This window comes from Primulina huaijiensis, chromosome 9 (assembly GCF_012295235.1).
Source record: "Primulina huaijiensis isolate GDHJ02 chromosome 9, ASM1229523v2, whole genome shotgun sequence".
NCBI classification, from domain to species: domain Eukaryota; kingdom Viridiplantae; phylum Streptophyta; class Magnoliopsida; order Lamiales; family Gesneriaceae; genus Primulina; species Primulina huaijiensis.
Genome location: NC_133314.1, coordinates 22,444,850 through 22,470,203, shown reverse-complemented (window position 1 = coordinate 22,470,203; position 25,354 = coordinate 22,444,850). Strand labels below are relative to the sequence as shown.

At 33.9% G+C, this 25,354-nt stretch overlaps 5 protein-coding genes across 6 annotated transcripts; 3 read left to right on the top strand and 2 right to left on the bottom strand.

Moving 5' to 3' along the window:
* Positions 1–488: 488 nt before the first annotated feature.
* On the bottom strand, positions 489–1,450 carry LOC140984059 (uncharacterized). Its single transcript, XM_073451220.1, has one exon. The coding sequence runs from the start codon at positions 1,305–1,307 to the stop codon at positions 651–653; it is 657 nt and encodes a 218-aa protein (XP_073307321.1). The 5' UTR covers positions 1,308–1,450; the 3' UTR covers positions 489–650.
* A 4,805-nt stretch (positions 1,451–6,255) lies between these two features.
* On the top strand, positions 6,256–8,703 carry LOC140984529 (mitochondrial pyruvate carrier 4-like). Its single transcript, XM_073452018.1, has 5 exons — positions 6,256–6,413; positions 7,273–7,371; positions 7,528–7,580; positions 8,296–8,369; positions 8,470–8,703. Exons 1-5 carry the CDS (start codon positions 6,359–6,361, stop codon positions 8,513–8,515), a joined length of 327 nt encoding a protein of 108 aa, XP_073308119.1. The 5' UTR covers positions 6,256–6,358; the 3' UTR covers positions 8,516–8,703.
* Positions 8,704–9,370: 667 nt separating this feature from the next.
* On the top strand, positions 9,371–11,839 carry LOC140984528 (phosphoribosylglycinamide formyltransferase, chloroplastic-like). 2 transcript variants are annotated; one of them, XM_073452017.1, is made up of 5 exons: positions 9,377–9,867; positions 10,045–10,156; positions 10,698–10,874; positions 11,135–11,261; positions 11,487–11,839. In XM_073452017.1, the coding sequence occupies exons 1-5, from the start codon at positions 9,495–9,497 to the stop codon at positions 11,592–11,594; spliced, it is 897 nt and encodes a 298-aa protein (XP_073308118.1). In that variant the 5' UTR covers positions 9,377–9,494; the 3' UTR covers positions 11,595–11,839. The 2 variants fall into 2 exon arrangements, with proteins under 2 accessions (XP_073308117.1, XP_073308118.1); XM_073452016.1 differs by having other exon boundaries at positions 9,371–9,867; positions 11,135–11,839.
* An 865-nt stretch (positions 11,840–12,704) lies between these two features.
* LOC140984406 (blue copper protein 1a-like) lies at positions 12,705–13,980 on the top strand. Its single transcript, XM_073451803.1, has 2 exons — positions 12,705–13,137; positions 13,374–13,980. Exons 1-2 carry the CDS (start codon positions 12,963–12,965, stop codon positions 13,787–13,789), a joined length of 591 nt encoding a protein of 196 aa, XP_073307904.1. The 5' UTR covers positions 12,705–12,962; the 3' UTR covers positions 13,790–13,980.
* A 513-nt stretch (positions 13,981–14,493) lies between these two features.
* On the bottom strand, positions 14,494–18,676 carry LOC140984405 (transcription initiation factor IIF subunit alpha-like). The gene is made up of 9 exons (XM_073451802.1): positions 18,347–18,676; positions 17,622–17,774; positions 17,368–17,513; positions 16,930–17,300; positions 16,314–16,429; positions 16,078–16,224; positions 15,528–15,740; positions 15,216–15,428; positions 14,494–14,654 (listed from the first exon to the last, which is right to left on the bottom strand). The coding sequence occupies exons 1-9, from the start codon at positions 18,515–18,517 to the stop codon at positions 14,565–14,567; spliced, it is 1,620 nt and encodes a 539-aa protein (XP_073307903.1). The 5' UTR covers positions 18,518–18,676; the 3' UTR covers positions 14,494–14,564.
* Between the last annotated feature and the right edge of the window lie 6,678 nt (positions 18,677–25,354).

Here is a 25,354-nt window from a genome sequence, read left to right as displayed (position 1 = left end):
ATTCATGTCATGATTAAATGAAAAACAGGACACGACTCCAGATATTTCATCCATCAAGATTTCACTTTTCCTCTTACAACAGTTACTTAACCAGGTACATTACAACTAAAGGAACGAACCCACACGCTAAAATACGACGGTGAACACAATGAAAATACTAGATGAAATGGACAAAAAAGAGTACTAGATACTTGGGAAAGTTAAAAATTATGCAGGCGTGAAAACAAAGAGTACCGAAAAAGAGAGAGAGAGAGGGTACAAAAAATACGATGGCTTTGTTTGGACACTACAGAAAATAAAAGGAAAGAAAACATATAACTCAATGGAGTCACACAATTACACCTGCTAAATCAGGGAAATTTACCAATTGCAGAGCTCAAATGCAGATGAAAGTTAAACTAACTCGTTGCAGTCAATGATCGAATATACTAAAAATGAAGTAAAAAAACCATCTAATCAATTTAGCAGAAATTTAAGGAAGATCGAAATATAAAACTCACCCTTGATTTACAACATGTTTGTCTACAAACATACCGAAATACAATTTCTTGCAGCAAACGTGAATGTTGCTTCCATGGCATAAGCAAAAAAAAAAAAAAAGGAAAGTAAATCAATCTTTTTTACCCTTAGCTTAGTTTCCTCCAATATTTTTAACCCCAAACGCTCCAAATTCTTTCTCCAAGAAAGCTCACAAACCTCCTCACTGACCCTCTCTCCAACTCTTCTTCCTCCCCATTTTTCTCCTCCTCCTCACGACCACTATTTTCTCCGCCGTCTCCGCCGCCGTCAATACCGTGCTCCGCGGGAGAGTTCGATTCAGTGAAGTCAAAATCTTGTTTAGTCAAACTGGGTTCAGACTTCTTGGACTCATCTAATTCAAGACAAAGTTTACCTTTAACACTTTTACCCTTCCTCCTTTCTCTCTTGTTCTTTTCTTGCCTGCTCTCCTTAAAAAGACTTTCTTCGAACGCATCTATTATTTCGTGTATAAGCTGACGATTTGGAGATGAATCCCACTTCACCCAGTAGCTCATATAACATCTGAAGCAGTAGCAGCCGAAGCACACAGGGTGGTCAGTCGCCCCACCCTTAGAACCACCCGAAGTGGCTGCTGAAGGGGTTTTATTGTGGTGGCTGTTGGAAAAGTTGGCGGAGGAGCAAGAGATGAGGTATGCAAGCATTTCCCTTTCTTCCAGAGACAGAGCAGCTGCCAAAGTCAATATCGCAGCCGGCAAGAAGGAAAGAAGCTGGTCCGAGACCGCCGGTGGCGTCGGATGCACCGTGCCCCTTCTGTACAGCTTCTTCATAGCTTACTTCTAGAGATAGAAAGAGAGTTGTCAAATGTTTCTTCCTGGTTTAGCGATGTAAGGAAATATAGGGCGAGAGAGAGAGAGAGAACGGGTGAGGATTTGATTCGTGAATATATTATTCGGGTTGGAGCAATATTAAAGTGCGACGCAGGGGGGTGTATGTACACGGTCCATTTGATGAACCGGTGATATTTTGTGAAGGAAAGAGATTTGATTGGCAGGAAGCAATTAATGTGGGCCCCCACTCTATTCGAGTCTCTTTGATCGTGTCCTCTTTTCAGAAATTATTAGCACTCTCTTGTCTCTTTGTTAAATGCAGTATTTCTTCAAAATTTGGGCCGGGATGAGGCCCAAAATGTAGGCCAACGATGTATGACTTGGCTTTTTCTTTCTTTCATTTTTTTAAGAATAATGTTTTTTTTATGGTCGGTCGATCACTTCGATTACATATCTACAATATTTTCATTTGGGGGATCATTTTCATAAATTTTATGTGTAATAACTCTTTACTGTGTTCCGATTAGGTCATAGTGGTATTTTGGGATTAAAGAAAAAAATACTATAAAAAATATCATTCAACACTAAATATAGATCTCAACACTTCAGGTTCCATAGTAAGTGGAAAAAGGTAAAATAATAAGCGCAACACTAGTTGTATACCTAGCAATACATTTCGATTTACATTTTTCTTTATGCACGTTTACCATTGCTCAAATAATAATAATATGATTTTAACAATGACATACTAGGGAAAAAAATGTAAAACTTGGGACATACAAAAAAAAAAGTACAAAATTCTCTTTCAAGACCATAATCGCAAGCAATGAAAATTAAGAAGATACGAAGAACATCTCATGTCAAAATTGGGTTTTTTGGGCCACACAATCATGGATTATGATGATAAATCATTATCTATAGATACCAACTCACTTTTTTTAAAAATAAAATATGGCGTCAGGGTTGAGTGAACCATAGAGCCTGCTGAACACCATCATGGATTCCCTTGATAAACACATCAATTTTCTAAAATTTTGAAAACCACACAAAATTTCATAAATCATTCTCACACTTTTCGATTAAAGTAATGATAAAATATGCATGCAACTTTAAAATCTATCCACATTTTCAACCAATTTTTCGAATAAAATCTATTATTTTTCCATCCAACATCACATTTGTTTATTTATTTTTGTCATCGTTCAACTTTCATGTTTATATAAATGTTTCAATTTGAATTATATTAAAAGCGCAACCAAACATTAACACCATACTTCAAACTCAAGAATTTAGCAAAAGGTGAGATGAATGTATACTGAAGACACTGTGTATTGGAGACTGAGAAATGAAGATCTGAAAAAAAAAGTTATTAGTTGAGAAATATAAATAGATATAGTGTCACACAAGCTCCAAAATACATGGAGATGCATGAAACACATACAAATGAAACCCATCTTTAAGGGAGAAAGAAGTATAGAACCTTGAATTCACAGATGACACCAGCTTTTTCAAGGAAAGGTGGTCCTCATTGCCCAGCTACAAAGAGAACAGTTCTATCAGCCATTCCATGGGACCATAATATAGGAGTCTAAAATTACATTCCTATATGTCATATCGATGGCATTTCAAACAGAGAGTATAGCTTGAAACCAACACAATGTGCCATTCATCATACAACATAGGCCTTGAAATTTTCATTCATCAGGCGAAGAATAAGAATGCATCAACCTATTACATTAGAGAAAGACGCAAGGAGTACAAGGACAAAATGGAATATACAAGAAGTGGCTTGCAAGCAGGAAATAACATTCTTTGCTTCTGGTGTAACATGTTCTAGAATTGAACGGAACCCATACACTAAACACTGCACCTCCACCCAAAGATTTCGGGTACAGCAGAACACTAGCCAATGTCAAGGTCCATGGAAAATTATACTTCATAAATACTGATTTAATCAACTGCAATCCAACACGCTTTTTAAATCAGTGGATAGCGTAATTTAATTATAGGAGAAAGAAAACACAAACCTCCTTGGCTAAATCCGCATGCAAAAACATAGCAACGATTGATTCCAGAAGCTATCTCTTTATCTGTCATAGCATGTATATTCTGAACTGCTTTAAACACACAGCCATCATCTTTTGGACAATCCTGACAAATGATAATAATATAGAGTTTAGACAATTCAGACTGAGCGAATACATATATGGTGCATGTATATACAGTTACATGTACTACCCTGGCATATTGCTAGCCAAAATATATTACTTCATACTATGGCCTTTAGCCTAACCATTAAAAGGAAAAATGAATCAAACACATAACAATAAACTGAATCTGTTTGTAAAGATACCCTAAGTTACAAATCAATTGGCAGACATTAATTGCCATCTTGATTTGTAGTCCAGAAGGGTTATATTCCAAATTCCATGACTAGATTCTAAAATGCTAGTATCTCATGCTAAATTCACGGGAAATTTGGGTCAAAGGGAGTGCATTCTGAAGTATTTAAAAAAAAGGATCTATGACTCAATTTACTTAAATGTACTTGTGTTTTAAGTGTAAATACATCATTAAATTTGATTATATATATACATTTATTTTAAACACGTAATTTATTCTCATCAGTCGACTCAACCTAAATCCTCACCGTCGATCCCATTTTCATTTCCTTTCCGATTATAATTCTCAACACAAATCGACGTAATGACTAATAATCCGATAATATTAACATTTATTTCGATTTATTGTTTATTTTCGTTGATCGATCGACTGATTGAAAAAGAAAATTTTGACCACGTTTTAATCGGCACAAGGGTGAATCGACCAAACTTAGATCGACCATCTATCCACTTTTGGATTTATCTAAGACCCAATAATGATCAACCAAAGACCAAACAATGATCAACCATTGTTTGGTCGACAAATGGTCGATCATTGATTTGGTCAAAGACCAACATGTTGGTCTGGTCAAAGACCAAATTGCTTGGTCGTGCTTGGTCGACCAAAGCTTTGTTCTTTGACCAAAGCAATGGTCGACCAATTGTGGTCTTTGACCAAGCTTTGGTCGACCAAACAATGGTTGACCATTGATTGTTGGGTCTATTCAATATCTCGATTTGGAGAAAAAGACTCGTAAATTTTAATTGAGAGAAGATGTGTGTCGATCGAGAAGAAAAAAAAGAGAATTAATTAAGTTTAATTGCTGTTAGTATAATAATCAAAATTCAACTCTTTGTTTTTTTTAAAAAAAATCAGAATCCTTATTTTTTAAATACTTTCTATCTCACACCTACTTTTTTAACTGACCCCTAAATTCACCCTCCCAATACCTTCATTCTTAATAACTCAACCTCGGTCACCCTCCAAAAGTACTGCCTTGCAGCATATCCCAAATTCCACCATACTTAATCTAGACAAAAATAGATATCAAGTCAATCATTCCATTTCCCAAGCGTATCCAGTAACGCCAAGCAACCTCACATTGAGCACTTGAACAACTTAAAACAGCTCAAAAGTTGCATGACTGTATTCCTCGATTGTTTGCCTCATCTCATATATTTGTGCTCTTAAATTAAATTAAATTTAGCTTCTTGCAATAAATCCCACTAGCTATTCCCGAAACATAGACACAATTTTCAAATGGACGAAACTCGCATGCTTTTTTAATTTCCTCACGCAATGTCACCTGAATGTCCTATTTCAAACAATGCATAAACCACCGAATCAACAAAAAGACTGGCTAATGTTACCGAACATATGTCTGTTAGATTCAAGCTAAAAAATTGGTCCAAGAAAATACCCAAGGCTTCGTATGGCGCAACAGACCCAAAATGGTATCAAGCAAAAGGTAGTATTACTATTAAGAAGCAAGTAATACAATCGCTTGAAAATAAATAAGACACAAACTTGACTAATTGCATGGATTTGATGCGGTTGCAGTAGTGCTACAATGTCATCCCATTTCATCTCATTCTCCGGTAGCAAGCACCAAAAATCTTACGATTCGCTAAGAAAATCAAGAACTCGTAATGACTAAATATCGTGATTATTTGCATATCCATGGATTGGTGGCCAGTCTAACAACCCGCGTTTAAATAATGGGCAGGAGTTAGTTTTAAGTAATGGGCCGAAGCTGCTAACGGCAGCCCATTTAGATTTCTTTAGTTTTAAATAATAGTATGGGCCGAAGTTGCTAATTCGGCGCAACTGCGGCCCACTTTTATTTCTTTAAGGCCGGTGGATTACGATCCCGACCCATTGCTATCATTATTATTATTCTTTTTTTATTAATCACCCAGCCCATTTGTGTATGTTTTTTAAAGGGGAAGTTGGTGAAAAATCCCCAACCAAAACATTTATTTGGGTTCACTCCCTACCCACAAAATTGTGGTACTATGTCATACAAATTGTGGTACACTTCATGTGGAAATGTGGTACACTTCATGTGAAAATGTGGTACTAAAAAAGTACCTAGGGACTGAACACAAAAAAAAACGGCGGCTGGGGAGTTAAGTCCAATTTCCCGTTTTTTAAACACCCATTTTTTTATGGCCCGGGGATACTAACCCCAGGTCCCTAGCCCATTTTATTATCATTACTAGCAACCCCGTCTCATTTGTACTTTTTTATTGAAAAGCCCATCTGTATTTTTTGAATCCGAGGGAATTGAAACCCCCGGTCTTGGCCCCTTTATTGTTACATTTTGCTTTTTAAAATAATGGGCCGCATTTGTATTTATCTCGTTTAATTTTTCTTGTGGAAACCCATTTGTATTTTTTGACGGCCCAGGAAATCTATCCCCGGCTTCTTTGAAAATTTAATTATTTAAATTAAAAAAAAAAAGAAAGACAATCTTGTCCTTCAAAATGAATTGGTCGGAGGACCATGTATAATTACAAAACCATCCCTAAACCCCAAGGAGAAACGAAACTGAAGGTGCATGGCAACTAAAATACAATAGAAGGATAAAATAATAGGAAAAGCGATCGAGCTCTCGGAGCAGCATCTCAAGCAGTCAAACACAGAGGCCAGAGAAGAGGAAAAATTCGATGGCTATCTCGAAGCTTCATGCTATATGGAACCACCCAGCTGGCCCTAAAACAAGTCATTTCATCATTGCTTCACTTATTTCATCGATTTCTAATAATCTTTATGTTATATGTTCGATATTAGATGCAAAAAATTCCAACTTTATGTCGTTGACATTAAGTTTGATGGGATTGCTTTATCTGATTTAGATTTTATCTTACCTGTTTGGCTGTTTATATTCGAACCCGGAAAGGGTGTGTTTTGTTTGCTGATTTTGCATTAATTTTATGGAGTTAGATGTGAAAATTGTTTGACTTCTAGCTGATCTTGTAATCGCATCGATATAGCCTTTATTGTGTTGTACGGCTTCAGTATGTAATCTCGTGTCTTTACTTCCTGAACTTGGGATGTGAAAACTCTTGGGACTTTTGAGTATTTTAATGTAATTGATTTTTCGTTATTTTTTTCCCATTACCATGAAAGAGCTTCTTATACTAATTCTCAGAAGTCTTATAGCGCTGCTATGAACATGATATTTTGCAAGAACTGGCAACTTAGATATAGAATGATGAGTGCAGGAAGATTAAATGACTTTCAAGCTGATACAATATTGATCTGCAGAGTTTCTCAAGTTTTTGTAGCATTTATCTATCCTAGAGTATCCTAATGAGCTCATACTTGATGAGATTGTTAATCATGAAATGAAGCATGTAAATGTTGTAGTTAAGCAAGTAAACTGTATTTCATGTTTAAGTTCTTGTTTTGTCTCAAATTCTCAACCAATCGTGTCTTATAAACAGATGCTGAATAACACTGCGGAGTTGAGTTTTCTTTAAGTTTCTTTAACTGTGAAGTTTACGTTATAATTTAGTTACCTGCCTTGATCAATATTGTGATCTGTTAGTGTAATATTCTCGTTATTGTTGTGTTTTAGTTCATTTCTGGGCACCAACCTTCAAGTGGGGCGTTAGCATAGCCAATTTTGCTGACTTCAGCAAACCGCCGGAGAAAGTTTCATATCCCCAGCAAGTTGGTGAGTGATGTTTGATGATCTTTTGTACTCTCAAACTTTTGGACGTGTGAACATGAGATAATGGAGTATCTAGTCTCTTCCCATAGACAGTTTCATTACTTTTATATAGGATACTGTGGAACTGATTTTGTCAATCTTATGATTAATTTTGTGCAGCTGTGACTGCAACTGGACTAATATTGTCGCGTTATAGCACAGTTATTACTCCTGTAAGTTCAATTAGATCTGTGCTGTAATTTTTTTATTATGTTTTTGTGAGACTAGATAATAATCAATTTTATTGATCTGTCATTCTGTCTGTGAATATAATTTTCAACTCACATCTAGGTACCAAATTACCCATCTATGTTGAGTTTCGGTTCAAATCATACAGATGTTTCAGATCTAGCAAGTCCTGACAGCTTAACAAACTTTAAGGCAGCAGTATAATATTAGTTCCAAAAGAGTAGAATTATTTAGTGGAAACCTATAAAACCATCTGAATTGGAATCCTACGAAACCATCCAAATTATGTCTTGGTAAGGTCGCAGGACTTAAAAAGTTCAGATAAAATCTACACCTCTATCTTTTGTTCTAAGCATCACCTTTTTCTCGCATATTTTCGAGACAAATTTCTTTCAATATCTCAACTGTGTTGCTCTGTTTGTATATATCATGTTCTGACAGCAAATCAAGTCTTTTTGAAGCAAACTGTTAAAAAAAGGTGTTACTGGAGCAAAACGGGATTAAATTGAAGGCTGTTAATCAAATTTCAAATTCAATATTTAATGTGAGTTGCATTTGCAAGCCGCTGTTTGCATCTGCAGCTGATGAATTCATGTTCCATTATTCACATCATTTTTGTTTTGCAATTGCATCACTTTCCATTTTCTCGTATGAGATTATTGGTTTCTTAACCGTGATATCACTGACTATGGAGTGCAGAAGAATTGGAACCTTCTTAGTGTAAACGTTGTAATGGCTGGTACTGGCATTTACCAGCTTGCCCGAAAAATTCGGTGGGTGGATTTCTTAGTATGTTTTTGTATATCTTCACTGTGGCCTTCGTGATAAGGCTGCATTGTGCTTTGCATTCATGAGCACCCATCATCATTACAGGCACGATTACTTCAACGAGGAGCAAGCAGTTGTAGCTAAAGAATGATCCGAAAATCACCCACTTCTCCTTTTGTAATAAACTCAATTTGACTGACAGTTCTATTTTTTATTTCTCTAGTTCTTTCTTTCTTCCTTTTTTTCACTTATTTTACGGCTGTGCTCCCACTGATATTCGATGTTTTACATATTTAGACATATAGTCTGATTTACTGAAAGGTTGGATGTTTATTTTCATTGTAATATATAATAACTGATTTCAAATAATGTTTTATTATTATTTTGTTAGTTGCAAGCAACATTTTCCATCTCTTTTGTCGACGTAATATAAAATTTTAATATATTAGTGTTATTTTCACTTTATTTATTATATATATATATAGTTTTGATATGCTGCACACCTACCGTGCACACTAATGTGAGCACCGATGAGGTGTCACTCACCTATTGGATGTGCAATTTTTCTATATTTCATCGCATCAAATGGATGAGTGACACCTCATCGGTGCTTACATAGGTGTGCACGATAGGTGTGCACGATAGGTGTGCAACATATCAAAACTGTATATATATATATATTCACACATATAAAAGTGGTAATATTAATAACACGAAATACAAACCTTAAGTTAATTTGTTTATTGAGGAAACTATAATGGAGTGATATATCAAACGTAAAATATAACTATTATTTTTAATATATTAGTATTATTTAGTGCAATTTGAAAACAGATATCATAATTTGGATTTTGTCATGATGCAGTGAGATATTATTCTCCTTGTAACGAAAAAACAAAATAATATCAACTTGGATTTTCAATGGTTTTTTTTTCAGTATTTTAAATATTTTTTTCCTATGTTACTATTTGATTATTTTGTCTACTTAATTAATAAATATTCGGATGATTCGTTCTAATTTTTAAATAGAATAGCAATGGATCTTGTTAAACCCCATTGGCATGGCAAGCAGAGAGCATAAACCCTAAGTTAATTTTTTTTTTCTTCCAGTTTTCAGTTATTGCAGTTCTATGGAAACCCAGACAGCTCAATTACGAAACCCTTTCCTTTCAGCTATTCCATTGACTCGATCCTCTAAAATCCAGTCGGTTGCTCTCTTTTCATCCAAAATCCGTGATCCAAGCTGGGTTTCTTTCAAAATTCATCATTCTTTTTATCCTCACCCATTCTTGAAAAGAAATTTGCACTTCATAAATAACGTCGTGAGACTTGAGAGTAAAGGGAGCCTCGATGTAGGAAACGATAACCCAGTCTCAGAAACTAGAAAGAAAAATTTGGCGGTTTTTGTATCTGGCGGAGGCTCCAATTTCAGGTCCATCTATGAGGCAAGTCTTAGTGGGTCTGTTCACGGTGATATCGCTGTTTTGGTCACCGATAAACCTGGTATTTTTCATGTCAAATTTCAGCAATTATTCGCGCAGATGCGGTATGCATTGTAGTTGATTCTTAATCGGGAAAAAATCTCAACTTTATCGCTATTAGTCCAAATTTGAGATCGATTACTTTCATGGCATGATTGTTAAACCCAATTCTGTATTTCTGTGTTAATATTTGATACAGAATGTGGAGGGGCGGAGTTTGCCCGTGAGAAAGGTATCCCTGTTTTTATTTTTCCTAAACTGAAAGATGCACAAGAGGGTTTGTCTGCAGAAGACCTTGTAACTACTCTAAGGTCAGTTCTCTAGTTTATGAAAGTACAGATTTTTGTGGCAGGCACTAGTACTTGTGGTTTGACGCAGATAAGGGCCGGAAATAGGAGAATAATTGCCCATTCCAGCTAATAATTTTCAAACTTGATTATTAAATTTTTCTAAAACTGCAAGTTTTGCCTCCTATATGATAAGTTGCCACCTCAAGGGTTTTCGAGAATTGACTTGTCTTAAAGCTAAATAAATTAATATGTAGCCACAGAATTTGTTGGCATTATTATGTTGCTCAAGTTTGAGTTAATACATCCGGTTTGGGTTAATCTATCTAGTTTGGCTTAAGTCGTTTTTCGAAAGTTGTATTTGAGCTCTTTCACTATGTTGTCTCCATTTGATTTCTGTAGTCTTTTTATTTTTTGGCTTACTTTATGTTTTATCACCATCTTGAGGAAAAGCAGAAACCAACTTATGTCCATCCCTTCTTCTAGCAAAATATCGTCAAGCATTCACTTTCCCTTTTCTGCTGATTTATCTTACCGAGTTTAATTTCATATTATCTATGAACAGATCCTACAGGGTAGACTTCGTTCTTTTGGCTGGTTATCTAAAACTTATTCCCGCCGAGTTGATCCGAGCATTTCCAAAATCAATGTTGAATATTCATCCATCACTTCTTCCAGCGTTTGGTGGCAAAGGATATTATGGTATGAAGGTGCATAAAGCAGTCATTGCTTCAGGGGCGAGGTATGAAACTTTGATGTCCTTTCGAGTATTGTTATTGTTGTAATCTTGGGGGATGTTAATCTATATCAGTCCTATAAAATATTTGATTGTGTTTGATCTGCAGTTTTTCAATTTTCTTATGATCATCAATTTGATTTCCACTCTGCCTATATATCTAACCAATAGTGTTTATCAACTCCGGAACTCCCTTCTGCAGAAATTCTAAAACCAGCACGTTGATCTCCTTAATCATCTTGCCTTCTTTTACACTTTTTAAATAGGTACTCTGGTGCTACAATCCATTTTGTTGATGAACAATATGATACGGGTCGTATCCTTGCCCAAAGGGTAGTTCCTGTGCTTGCTTATGACACACCTGAAGAGCTAGCTGAAAGGGTTCTCCACGAGGTTTTTCTAATTAATAATGAACTACTAGACTTTATACATTCAATTTTACTTGCTTCCATATCAAACTGTTTGGATCCAATTCTAAACTGTCCAAAGGATAAGAAACATAGTTGCTACGCCCTTCTGGTGCCGTAATGCCTGTAAAAATTCTTTCTGATGGGATCAAATATTTACGTTTCTGTGGTTTTATAAATTTTACCGACACATACAATTATTTTGTGATAGGAGCATAAATTATATGTTGAGGTAGTCTCAGCATTATGTGAAGACCGAATCACCTGGCGCGAAGATGGTGTCCCTCTTATCGGAGAAAACCCTCATGATTATACGTAGCGAACTGACATTGCACTATTTTAGCTTGCATTACCTTTGGAAGCTCACATCTTGGTGTTATCATGGAGTGGAAATTTTTGCCTGGTGTCTTCCTGCATCATACCATCAATTCAAGTTACCAGCCAGATATACTTACATGCCTTAACTTTTGAAGAGTGTAAATTCTGTCGGCCCTTTTTTGAATATTATTATTATTGAAAGCAAACCTGTTATTATGTGTCCATTCTAGCGCGAAAGTGAACGTATCTTATGGTGAAACTGGCTGCAAAAAACTGGTGCATTTTGTATTGCCAATTATTTTGTCGAAATACCACAGCTGATGCTCGATTTCGGTGAACTCTGTTCGGTGCTGCCAGCTGCCTGATGAAGCTGAGATTTTCTCATGTTTTGAGCATCAGTGGTTATTTATAAAGATGTCTGTTTGATGTAAGTGACGTGCATGAAAAATATGACGAGATTTTATTTATGGATTTTGTCAAAGGTAACAACGATCTTGATAGCGTGTCGTAGCTCATTAGTGACACTCTTTGGGGCAAAGGACTTATTTCTTTGTCATCTTTTTTTATCGATAAAATAATTTGTCCAAATGCTTTTGATCTCTTTATAATTTCAAATTCCACTCATTAGTTTGGGGAACATCATTTACTTTTTAAGTCACGTTTTGGACTTTCGAGTTTCAAAATATTATGAGGGGAGAGTCTATACTATATCAAAAACTATTCCTTTGTTTACGTTCATATTTTATGATAGAGCAACTAATTATCTGGAGATTCATATTTTATTTGCAGCCCCATAGCTTAGTGGAATAGTGGTGGACAATATCAGATTCCCGGATTAAATCACATCCAATGAAGACCGAGGTTTAACTAAAAGATAAAAAAGAATGAGAAAATAAAGTTTAAGCACAGGAATCCCGCTCTTGATGAACGTGTCCGTTGTTTTAGGTTTCCCATCGTTATTTAATACTAATCGCAGTTCCCCACGAGTGAGGTGGACCACTACCCATCGTAATAAGCACACGAGTACCTGAAAAGAAGTTTTCAGCATCATCTAGAAGAGAAAAAGAGAGAGATCAGTAAAAGATTGAACCTTGGTTTTCTAAAAAAAAAAAAAAGATTGAAAATGGCGGTAAAATTCAACCAAACAGGGAGGGAAGAGAGTAGGGTTGGTGTAAAACTTACCCGTGCCAAATTACTACCCGCTTGGCTGCCCACCTAACTCCTGTTTATATTTTCCCCTTATTTATAGGAAAACACCCAGTTAAACAATTTTCAGGCTTGGAGTGGTAAAAACTAAAAGAATCTCTGCTCTCATACTTCTCTTAAGTTTGAGACTTGATTTGATAAAGGAAACCGAGGTATTTTGCTGATGGAAATGGCTCGAGTCGTGCTCAAGGTATTTGCTCTTCTTCTTGTTGCCTTCTGTGGGAAAGAGGTTTTAGCTAAGACACACCATGTCGTCGGAGGGGATGAAGGTTGGAGCTCCGATTTGAACGTCAGCTCCTGGTTGGCTGGTCGAGTTTTCAGGGTTGGTGACAAAATATGTGAGCATCTCACCTTTTTTTTTAATGAAGCATCTCACCTCGTTTGGCCTTATGACGTAGCGGTTTTCTTGATGTTAATGTTTCATAATATAGATGGGAATTTTGTTATTTGGGAAGATTGCTAAACCAGAGCTCAGCAATTTAATTTTTTTCTCTCATTAGAGCACGATACATTTTTCACCTCCATGTATTATGGGAAAATTTTGATTCAAGCTGAGCCTAAGGTATTGGTACAGGGTTTAGGAGCCTGGCAGTAGAAGACACCATTGCAGAGCTCCAAAGCCTGGATGAATTCATGTCCTGCGATATCACAAACCCCATCAGAATGTATACTGATGGACTAAATAACGTTACACTGGAAAAGGAAGGTACCAGATATTTCACCAGTGGAAACATCGAAAACTGCAAAAAGGGGATGAAGCTACCTGTCCCAGTTCAGCCTGAACCACCCACACAACCGGAGCCTTTGCCGCCCATTCAGCCAGAACCACCATTGGTGCCAACACCACAGGAGCCGGTTCCGATTCATCCCCCGTTCGCCACTCCACCTCCACCTCCACCTCCGCCTCCGCCTCCATCTGCAGCCACTACCCCTTCGAATGTGCTTTCTTTTGTGTACTATGGGTTGTTCCTTTCCTACCTCGTCCTGTAGTTTTTTATTTCAACCAGCCACGAATAATGTCTTTTGCTTCAATTCAGTAGTTCGCCTCTGAAAACACGTCAATGTAACGCGACTAATGGCTGGAATTTCCTGCACTTTGTTCCCTTTTTGTTCCTAAAAAGATTACACGGTGTGGTTACTTTTTAAACCACCCGGTCTCTTCTATATAAGCAATTTAGATATTTCCTTGCATGATTACTTCGCATTTTATGAACTTGTGATGACGAAAATTATCTTATCTACATCAAAACTCTAGTACCTACAAAATTCTTAAAATTATTATAAAACACCATATATTTTCATTACAAAAAAGATACTGTAGTTAATTATCAAAAGGTTTTGTAAAAGCCATTTTTATACTCGTTCATTTTTACGTAATTAGGTACTAACCGATATTTATAAAATATATGCCAAGAATTTCTGGCATTTATCAGATGGAGTAGCTTGTGACTTTCCACAAACGTACATAAAATAAATGCCCTTCGTTTGACAGCTAAACCGCTAACTTGAAAATAAAATCCACTTGTTTCAAAATCTGTTTATCGCAACTCGAAGAATTTGAAGTTGCACAATTTGTTACAAGTAATTTTTTCTGAGCTGTAACAAACGTGTGCCATCATTTGTACCTGGGTGTATTACTCCATATTTTGTTCACTAAAACAATGATTTATCATTTATTACACGAAAATCAAGTATGAAAAAACCAAATTGTTGGTTTCTCTGAGTCAACAAGAAAAGATACATAGAGACACAAGTCTTAAACTACTCATCTGTCCCTCATAACCACATAGTTGGCCCCATTAGTCTTCTGTATCTTTGATATTCTTCTCAATATAGCAGCAAATGCATCCTTATCCTGCGTTACAAAAATGCAATTCAACTACTTAATGGATTTATTCACTGCTTAAGATATCCCAGACAACTGATGTGGATCTTAGATCTGACGTGTTTGCAGTGATTTTGAATCTAATTCAAGTCAAATTACCCATCCAACAGATATTATATTCTAAGTATTTTTAACATAACTGACCGAATGTTTTACCTCAAACTAAATTTTGAACATTTACTTGGCAAAACTTAATAACGACGAACTCAAATTCAAACTCCTAATTGAGTCAAACTCGAATCTATACCAATTTAAGTTTTCAAATCTCATGCTGGATTTAAGCTAGAGTTTGAACAAGACCGATGACGAATATTCTGCTCGACGTGGTCGTTAGCTACCCTAATCACCAACCAGCCATTGTGGAGTATAAGCTGCAAAATTTATTTGACGGGACTTCATAGGTCTAAGGAACCGAAAATAAAATGTCCAGATTTTTTATTTTTAGAACTAGGGTTGCACCAGACAACTCCCAAATCAAGGAATATGTGACGGTGCACTGAAATAGACACATACTGCAAAAAAATCCTTCACCTCTTTCAGTTTTAGCCTGGATTTAAATTTGGCTACAAGATCTTGTGTGGTCACTGGAGCCTTCTGCAACAGAACAGCCCTGATTTCTTCTTCAGTAACTGGTCCCGAAGGTGGTGTTGATCCAGATTTTGATGGAACTGGTGGAGATACGCCTTTAGGAGGCAAGCTGCTCTTTGTAACCACTGTGGTTTCATCTCTCACGGGTTTTGCTTCCTGAATCCCGATTTATTTTTTATAGAGATGAAAGAGTAAAATATCATGTAGCCTGAACTGTGACGGATGCATTTAATATACACTTAACAATATACTTACGTTTTCTGTTTTCAGCTTCTTCAGGGGTGCAGCATTAGGCGTTTTTGAATCCTCTCCATTACCTTTTCTCTTACTCTTTGAAGATTTTGATGACGAGGGTGTCACACGACCTGCTCCAGAAGTAGTTGCTTTTGGTGGAGTGCTGTACTCAGCTGGTTTTTCATTAGGAGCTTCCTTCTTCGGAGCATGTACAGGAGAAATATCATCTTCCATCTAATCACACAAACAAGATTATACTCTCATCAGATAAGCATGTTTATAAAGGTTAATAGATTCTGACAAAGAACAATTTCAAAGAGCCAAACAAGTTGAGCTTTAGCCGGAAGTAATCATCTGTTCAATCAGACAGATAGCAACCAAACACACCACATATGGTTATCAGGAAAGAAAATAATAATCAAAAAATTGCAGAAAAGTGGATATTCACCCAAATCATTAGTTTCAGGTGTATGAAAGTTTCTTCACCAACAGACAGAAGTAAGTCAACAAATTTATTATGAATTTCATGAATTTTGCTTTAAATTTCACAATGAGGTGATTAAAACCTTACATCATCATCTTCATCGTCGTCGTCGTCGTCATCCTCTGTGTCTGAATCATCCATTCCATTAGCTCGCCCAAGCAGTTTCTTCAGCTCTTTTCCAGATTTGCTTAGCCCTCCCTCCTCTTCATCTGCTTCATCCTCATCCTCATCATCCTGAGGAAAGAGATTGATTTTATAATAACCAATAAAACAACTACCATTTAGCATGAAATATACATTATTGCAACATTCTAAATAAAAACCTGCTTGATTTCTGGTGGAGCAGGAATTTCAGGAGCCAAATCTTCACGTTCCTCAGGATCATTTCCAACTGCTTCATCATCGTCTGTAAATATTTCTTCATGCTCCCAATCATCGCCTACGGAAAATGATAAAAAACTTTTAAAAAATTGGAAATGGAAGTGTTGAAAGCAATAAAATATGACATGGCAGCTCCAGATTAACAGAAGTCAGAAATAGATTTTGCCTCTGACACAGTTAAATAGCAGAACTCAGGGTATCGAATAGATAAGCATGAGTGTACATGAAAAGCCCGACGCTAATTGCTTTGGCAATGAATTTGTAGGATAACTAATGGGATACAAAACATCACCACCAAACCATAAAAATACGACCAAATATCTGCACATGCAAACTTAAGATGAACACAAAAAAAGAGAGAAGAAAACCAAACTTGCTTCGTGTGTCAGTTTTGATGAAGCAATGGCATTCTTCTAGTCCTAGTCCTAAACTAGGTTAGCAAAACTGATTCTTACACTACATCTTTATCAAAGGTGTGCTACTATTAGAACCCAAGCAAATGGCTCTTCAATCAAAGTATTAGAAGTAATGAAGAATTAAGAAATCATCAAGTCTCACCCTTTTCGATATCATCATCATCAAAATCCAGGTCGCCTCCCCTTGGCCCCTCCTCATCATCATCCCCACCTTTTTTATTAAGTCCCAGCCGACTTTTTCTTGATGCCTCATCTTCTCCATCTTCCTCTCCTCTATCTGAAACATCGCCTTCATCCTCATCCCCAGCAGTTTTTTTGCGTCCCTTCCCACCACCAGCTCCACTTTCCTGTTCATCAAACTTCTCAACTTCACCAAAGGCAGCAGGTCCATTGTTTGCTGCTTTCATCATCCATCTTTGGTAGCCATCAGCAGTTTTCCTTCTATTTTTCATCTTTTCTTCTGCCTCCTCCAAAGTGAGTTGCTTATACTGAGCCACTTTGTTAAAGTTGTACCTAAAATCAAAAGAAAATATGAACTTAAACGCTTAGTATCCAATACATAGAACAGTAATTTTCTTACCAAGAACCAGCAGGAGTAGCAAGAAATTCTTTTCCCTGAAGAATCAGGAGGTAATATGTAGCTGACTGCGAACCCTCTAGTTGACCATGGTACTGAAACTGGCCTGTTTCATCCTCCAGCAGCCATGGTCTATTTTTGTACTTCTCCTACACAATGCAATCATATGATGATAGCAATCAGCTAGCAGATACAGATGAAAGCGATTAATGAGGACACAACAAGTGATTGATTAAAAAATTACAAATATTTCGCACCCGCATGGCATCAGTAACTTGGCGTCCCTGCAGGCCTTCTTTCTGCAATGACCATTTATTCTCGGTCTTCTTCTTAAAATTCGGCACACCTGTTGGAAATCTGCCAATAAAATGATTTTTGATGCTACTGGAACTTGCCCGGACATTATATTCCTGTGTTTGAGACATAGAAGCCACCATAAATATAACCAAAAAATAGGTATTCAGCAATATATAACACATGATTAAAAATGTAATCATGGAATCCAATTCATAAATTATCCTTTCCCTGCCAAGCCACCAAGAATTGAAGTATTTGCTTTTTTTGGCTGATTAGCACTTTTGGATACATAAGGATTTGGTCACTTTACTCACATATATGCTTATTTCAAGAAATAGATGAAATCGCCCCAAGTTCTTAACAGATTTCTAGTGTTCTCATACAAGCAAGCTAATGTAGCTCTTTATGAAAAAAGTACTTAAGTGAACTATGAACAAGTGAATGATTGCAGGGCAATAATTAAGCAGTTTAAAAACTTCAAGACCCAATCCACCATCATACTTAAAATAATTGAAATAAAATCATAATTAGAAAGCAACGGAGTACGGATGGTTGGCATACAGACACACACGCTACGCGCAAGCCATAAGCAGATAAAGTGTCATTGATAAACTACAATCAATTAATTTTTAGCATCTTCTGCATTTAACTGCTACTGTGCTAGTGGATGAGACGAGGGACGAACCCTAATCAAACGAGTGACGGGGGTTCCACACTCGTAGCACTTGGCTCGATTCTCAGCCATGGTTTTGCCGCACGTCAAGCAAAGTGTCAGATGCTTGCAAGTGCTTCCATATAGATCCACCGTGGAACCGCAACCGCTGCACGACGGCTTCAATATCAAATCTATCGGCATCCTCCTCCTTATTTCCGGCCGTCCTGCATAACACGCAAGTATCCTGGATAACTGAGACGCGTAGTATAAGGTTGATCGTAAACCGCGGACGGGACCTTGGGGCTCACAAATTGGGAGAAATTGAAGTTTTTCCAAATCTCGATTGATTTTATGCACAGGGAGATAATATAATTAAAAAAGGAAGTGGGCTTCGGTGTAAAAATTTAAGGGCCGTGCTAATCGAATAAATATAACATTTAATAAATAATTAAAAGTTTATAATAATGATTTAAATACAAAATTCAAATTTTGACTAGAGATTAATTAAATAATGTCAACAATGGTTTTTTTTAAATAAATATTTCATTTCCCATTATAATCAAAATAATTTAGTTAAAACGCTGAATAAAATCATGATTATAATAAGAAAAGAAAAAAACTAAACTCGAGTCCGTGTATAAGTAACTATATTCATTTGTTTTCTAACAAACGAACTTCATACCAAGGTTTTTGAGATAGAAGGGAGTAACATGCAGCAACAATCTAACCAAATTCGTTAAGATCCACCAACTTTGAAGTTACAACATCTACCATTGATTTGAAATATGCTTTGAAGATAATATATATTGCAACTCCAGGGAGACAACACGATGCATGGCGTCGAGCAATGCTTTCGCTTGGTCTTCAGGAACCTCTATTACCCCATGATAATTTTGTATCCTACAGGCCATGAATTCACCATTTGAGTCTCGAATGACTGTTGTTACTTCAGTCTTGTGCGCTCCTGAAATATGGCAGCATCTGTGTTGTATTTCATGAAGCCACAAGTGGTATGTGTCATCTAACAGTTTCAGGAGACGTCATCATCAGTGCATGTGGAGCTTGGGAGGATTTTCGAGTAGTTCTCCATTTTCGGGTCAGATCGGAGGCTAAAGAGATTGACGCTTGCTGGGTTATCGATGACATTCCATATGCTCCATAAAACCATAGTTAGGTTGAGGGTTACCAGGCGCTGATATATTAACCAAGTGCGAATGACTCCGAATCAACAAAATTGGATTTATAAACTGTAGTTATTTCGGTTGTTAGATACATGATTAATTGTTTTCACAAAATGAAAATGTTATCTTTAATTAATATGGAATGTAATCATGCACAATCGATTATTGATAAGTTTTGACTGGATGCTAGGTTCGACAAATTAAAGTAGGAAAACACAAAAAATTTAACGACTATCACATAATTATAAGGTTAATTGCTTGGAACTAAATAAATAAATAAATTGTTAGCCGATTAACATTGATACAATTGAACAGTGGAATTCTCTTGAATCAGAATCTCCTCATATTGAATTTCTAATTGCATTCAACTCACCTTGGTTGATTAATTCTCATTTAAATTCATCATTTTTCTTGCTTCCTAATTTTAGTTTTAGTGTTTTAATTAGATTTTATCCAAAAATTTCATTTTTTAAAATTGTATTTCCTCAAATGAAATAAATATATCGTTTCATGTGGATTGACCATATTCATCATTACGCTTGTTTGGTGGCTTGACGACAGCACATCACAATCTCCAAGTGTAGAACACAATTTATTGGACCGAATAGATATATTCATAAGAAGCTTGAATCCGGACTTGACTAAATAGATATCGTCTTGACTGAAGTGTCAGATTCGAAGGTCCTCTTAGACAAGTGATGATAGAGGGATGGTGGTGATATACTCGATATCCCATGGTTGAAGAAGTCCTTGGAACAAGTCGGTATCAATGGGCGTCAATCAGGTCTGAAACCACCTAGAATTGTTCCATCTTATAAAGAAGAATCTGTATATAGAAATTTCTCGGATCAATTAACCAAGGATATCGACAAATACTCATGGAATGGTCATCACCTATTTTCCAACGTATATCCCATACCAGAATAACTTGAGAGTATCAAATGTGTCATCATATGATGCAAAGATTTGCTCCTAGACTTATTGTCATAAAATCATTTCTCAGAAAATATTTTACTTTGAGGAGTCGAGAAAATAGAGCATGAAGGGCAAAAAATACATTTTCAGCCTTGTTTCGTTTACATCTTCGAATATTAAGATTGTGCGCAATTATATATCTATTATATATATAAATATGTGACTTTATATGTGAATTTACATTTGTCTCTTTATTAATTGTTTGTTTTACATTAATTGCTTATTTTAAATGTGTCTTTTCATTATCTTTATTCATATTTTAAATATGTATGATTATTAATATGTTACCTATATTATAATATGTTATTTTTATCCAATTATATCTTTTCATTATGTAAATTAGTATTTGGTTTTTTTTTATGCCTACTCATATTATAATATGTTATTTTTAATCCAATGATTTAGTTTTTTTTATTATCTTTTCATTATGTAAATTAAATTAATTAAAGTTTAGAAATAACTCATTATCGAATTGTGAATTTTCTTTGGAGTCTTATTAATTTTTTTTCATTTCCTCATGTGACAGTTTGCTAGAATTTATGTGTTTAAATTAAAGCTTTTTGCAACCGAAATTTTTTTGCTTTTTATATTTATAAATTATTTAAATAAATAAAACACGGTAAAAGATCGTTGCGATTTGAGCTGTCAATTTGGGTTGGATCTGTCGGTTTGGCTTGCACCGCCAAACAATTTATGTGAGTTGGGTTGAAATTTTGTCGACTCATTTAAATGTGAGGCTCGCACGAGTTTATATTAAATATATATATATATATAATATTATCAATTTTCAATCATAATTCTTTATATAAAATAAAAAATATCAGTTTGATTTCAAAATTGTGATGTTACTATCTTGTCCAAAAATTGTGGGTTGTTGAGACATTCTGGCAGTCACTCAAAATTGAGTGTCAAAGTTGACATTTGAATTGTATTTTTGGATTCCTAACAATATGTTCGTCAACATATTATTTTTAAGTTAGTTTTATCAGTATTGTGAGGGGTAAACATGTTTATTACAATATATAAATATTAACATCTCTTTAAATTAATATTCACTTTCATGTTTGACATATTGTGAGTCATGGTAAAATGAGGAATAATAAATTCAAACAAACGAATATACAGAGCGAAACCAGAATTATATGGTAGCGAAAATTAATATATAAATTTTTAGTGAATTTATCGATGTTAAGATGTATAACAAATCTTATATCATAATATATAAAATTTCAACCTTATAAATGAAATAAATCGAATGAAAGATAAAAAATTTATTACATATACAATCAAGTAATGTATTATAATTGTATTTTATTCTACATAAATTCTTGTCAAACTCAGTGATTGTGGATTTAACATCTATTAAATCAGCAAACTAAAAAGCGTGTCAATTAAACTAATTGAGTAATCACATATTCTTGAATTTCCTAATTAATTTTTTATTTTGATAATTTGTTTCATTTAATATTTTAAATTATAAACACCGTCACTATAACTAAAGACACATTTTTTTAAAATGTTCATAAGGACTCAATCACTAACTCATATGAAAAACATTTATCGACATACTATATTAAAAACATTCTAATTAATTAAGCGCATTTGATGAAAATTTTCAAATTAATTAAGAAAAATTCATTTATAATAATTATATTTAATCTTTTTGAGCTAACATCATTTATTTTATAAGATATTCATCACAATTCTTTATTTGTATGTTAATCTTTAAATCTGAATTATGATGTATATTGTTTTTCTAAAAGTTCTTAAATAATGATTTAATAAATTTATTCGACACTTCAATATTAACATTTTAAAATATATTAATTTTATATTGTATGTGTGCAACACTTCTAATCGTGATTATAAAAATTCTAAAAATGAATTAGGTAGAACATAAAAAATTACACAATTAATCAAAAGACAGAAAATAAAAATTAAATAATTGTCTTTTACCTATAAATTACTAATACCGACTTCTAAAGATTGAAGTCGGTGAGAGTGGAGGTCACTATGTACTAAAAAAATAAAAAGTTAATGCTTGAATGAGTCACACTGCAAAGTTAGTGAAGTAAAAACGAAGGACAAAGTCGATTAATAAAAATGTTATAATGGGCTAAGTTGAATGAGACTCATATATATAAGTTTCTCACTTGGTCTCACCTTATATTTTGTCACTGTACAAAGCAAAAGTTTATGCACTGTAGTGTTCTATATTTTCTTAATTTTTCATCATCTATTGGTCTTTAAAGATATATTATAATTTTTTTCAAACATCTAATCTTAAATGTGACCAATTAACCAAATAATTATTATACTTTGTATACAATAATAAATAGATTAATATATTTGAAGATAGAAAAAATAATGTATTGAGAAGAATAAAAAAAGAATGTNTAAAAAAAATTTCAATATTTTTAGTGGATAAACATGTTAAATCTATTAAAATTAAATAGTAAAATTTAATGATGAATATGAATGTATTAATTCAACTTTCAATTTGGGTTTCGGAATTTTGTCAATTTTTCTGATTTTTCTTTTATTTTAAAATATAAAATTTCAAATAAATGAAAACTAATTTTTTTTCTCTACTACTTATGTAGAATATCAAATATATATTCTACTCAAATGTCTTATAAATTTATATGATATAGTAAAAGGTTATGTGCATAAACTTATTGTTGGGTACAATAATTGATCATGTTGGATAGAGTAATTGAAATGTTGTGCTTGAACTATTGTACCATTTAAAATATTTGATTTGCACTGTTACCATAATCTATAGGTTTTGATAAAACAATAAACGCTTGAGCCTACAATTGGTATAAGAGCCAAGATCGCGACTTTGATTTTCATTGATTGCAATTGGTGCAATTATTAGGAGATAGATTGTTTGGTACAATAATTGTCCACTATGGGTAGGCGATTGAGCTGTTCTATGATTTAAATATTTGACTTGCATAGTTATCATCAGTTATATCTTTTAGTAAAGAGACAAACGCTCAATCCTATATTATTCGATTGTAAAGCTAGAAGAAACATGTTGCATCAACTTTTAGTTTTGAATTGCTCCCTTACATGTTACTCGGTTTTTAAATTTAGAAGCATTCTACAGTTTTCAAATATTATTATATATTGAATTATAATTTATCCCTTTCAAATTGGATAAATATACAATAAAACTCATGTAAATATTATTAACAAAAACATTTAAAAGAAATATTGGATTTGTCGATAATCAAAATAAGAAATAAACAAATTTTGATCCCTGAGTGAGAAATAAGATATTTAAATACAGTTATAACTTATAATTGCCACAATGAAATAATGTACCTACATGCATTTATCACTGTATTTTGCAACTAAAATGTCAAAAAAAGTTTCAACGTATTATTTTTATATCATATTTAAAATAATTATGAATCCTAATTTTTATTATTTTGATTTGGTCTTAATTATGAAAAATCATTGTGAATAAATGGAATTTGAAAATTCTTATATCTATGTATATCACATATTAATATATCAACTTAAGTCCAGGTAATAAAAAACTACAAAATGAACTTATTCATCTTCAATGTACGCAAATTATATGGTAAAGATATATGACAATTAAGACAATGAAGTAAAATATGTGCTCACATATAACAAAATATATAGACAAAAAAACAATAAATAAAAATATTTTTCTAGATATAATTTTTTTTATAACTTTTTATAGTGAGTTGGAGAAGCTAAAAGAGAAAAACTATTAACTCTTTTGGGTTACACAAAAAAATATAAATGGAAGAAGTGTTTGTCATACAATGAATTCAGTTTTCAAATTAAATGTATAATATAAAGTTATATTTACCGTTCAAACTTTATAAATGCAATGAATTTTTCTCAATATAAGTGTATACAAATGTTCCCGTTAAGATATTTAAACAATTAGAAAAACTAAATATATTATTTTCTTGGAGGTAATACCGATATGACATTAATAATTTGATTGTGCTAATTATACTTATGAGTTAATATGAAATATTAAAATAAGTGTCATAAGAGTCAGTAAAAAGATGATTTATTGTCAAAAATATTATTATTATAAATTACAAATAAATGACAACATTTAATCAATATTTATTTAAATCAATCCATGAGTACTTTTTATGTGATGATAGATTGTTATAATAATTAGAGGTGAGCATTCGGTCGGTTCTGTTACCGACTGAACCGAACCGAATTAGTCATAACCGGACCGAACCGAAATATTTAGCAATAACCGAACCGACCGAATTAATTTTCATAACCGATGAAAATCGAACCGAATTAAAATCAATTAATTCGGTTGGTGACCGAATTAACCGAATAGTTTTAAAAAAAGTTGTGATTTAATTTTAATTATATATGTAATTTTTTTGAACACTACAATCTACACAAATGCATAAAAACATAAAATCACATACATCACAAATTTTCCTTTAAAATTAGGGCTGATTTTAAAATTAAAAATAAAAATATATATTAAAATTGATAAATAATAAAAACTTATTAAATAATAATATTTATTATATCGGTTAGCCGATTTCAAAATTTTGAAAACCGTAACCGAACTGATCGAATTAACCGATATAACCGATTTTTTTATTTGAAAAACGAATTTCCGAAATAACCAAATCGAATTTCCGAATTGACTCGGTTTGATAGGTTTATATGTTATCAAGTATAAGAGTCTAATAAATTAATGTGTAGTTTATATGTTATCAAGTATAAGTGTCTAATAAATTAAAGGTGACTAGGAAAGTAAAAGCATCTAGTAGAAATTGTTGTCAATTTACATGAAAGAGAATAATAATTAAACAACATTGTAAATAAAAAATTGCATATCNATATATATATA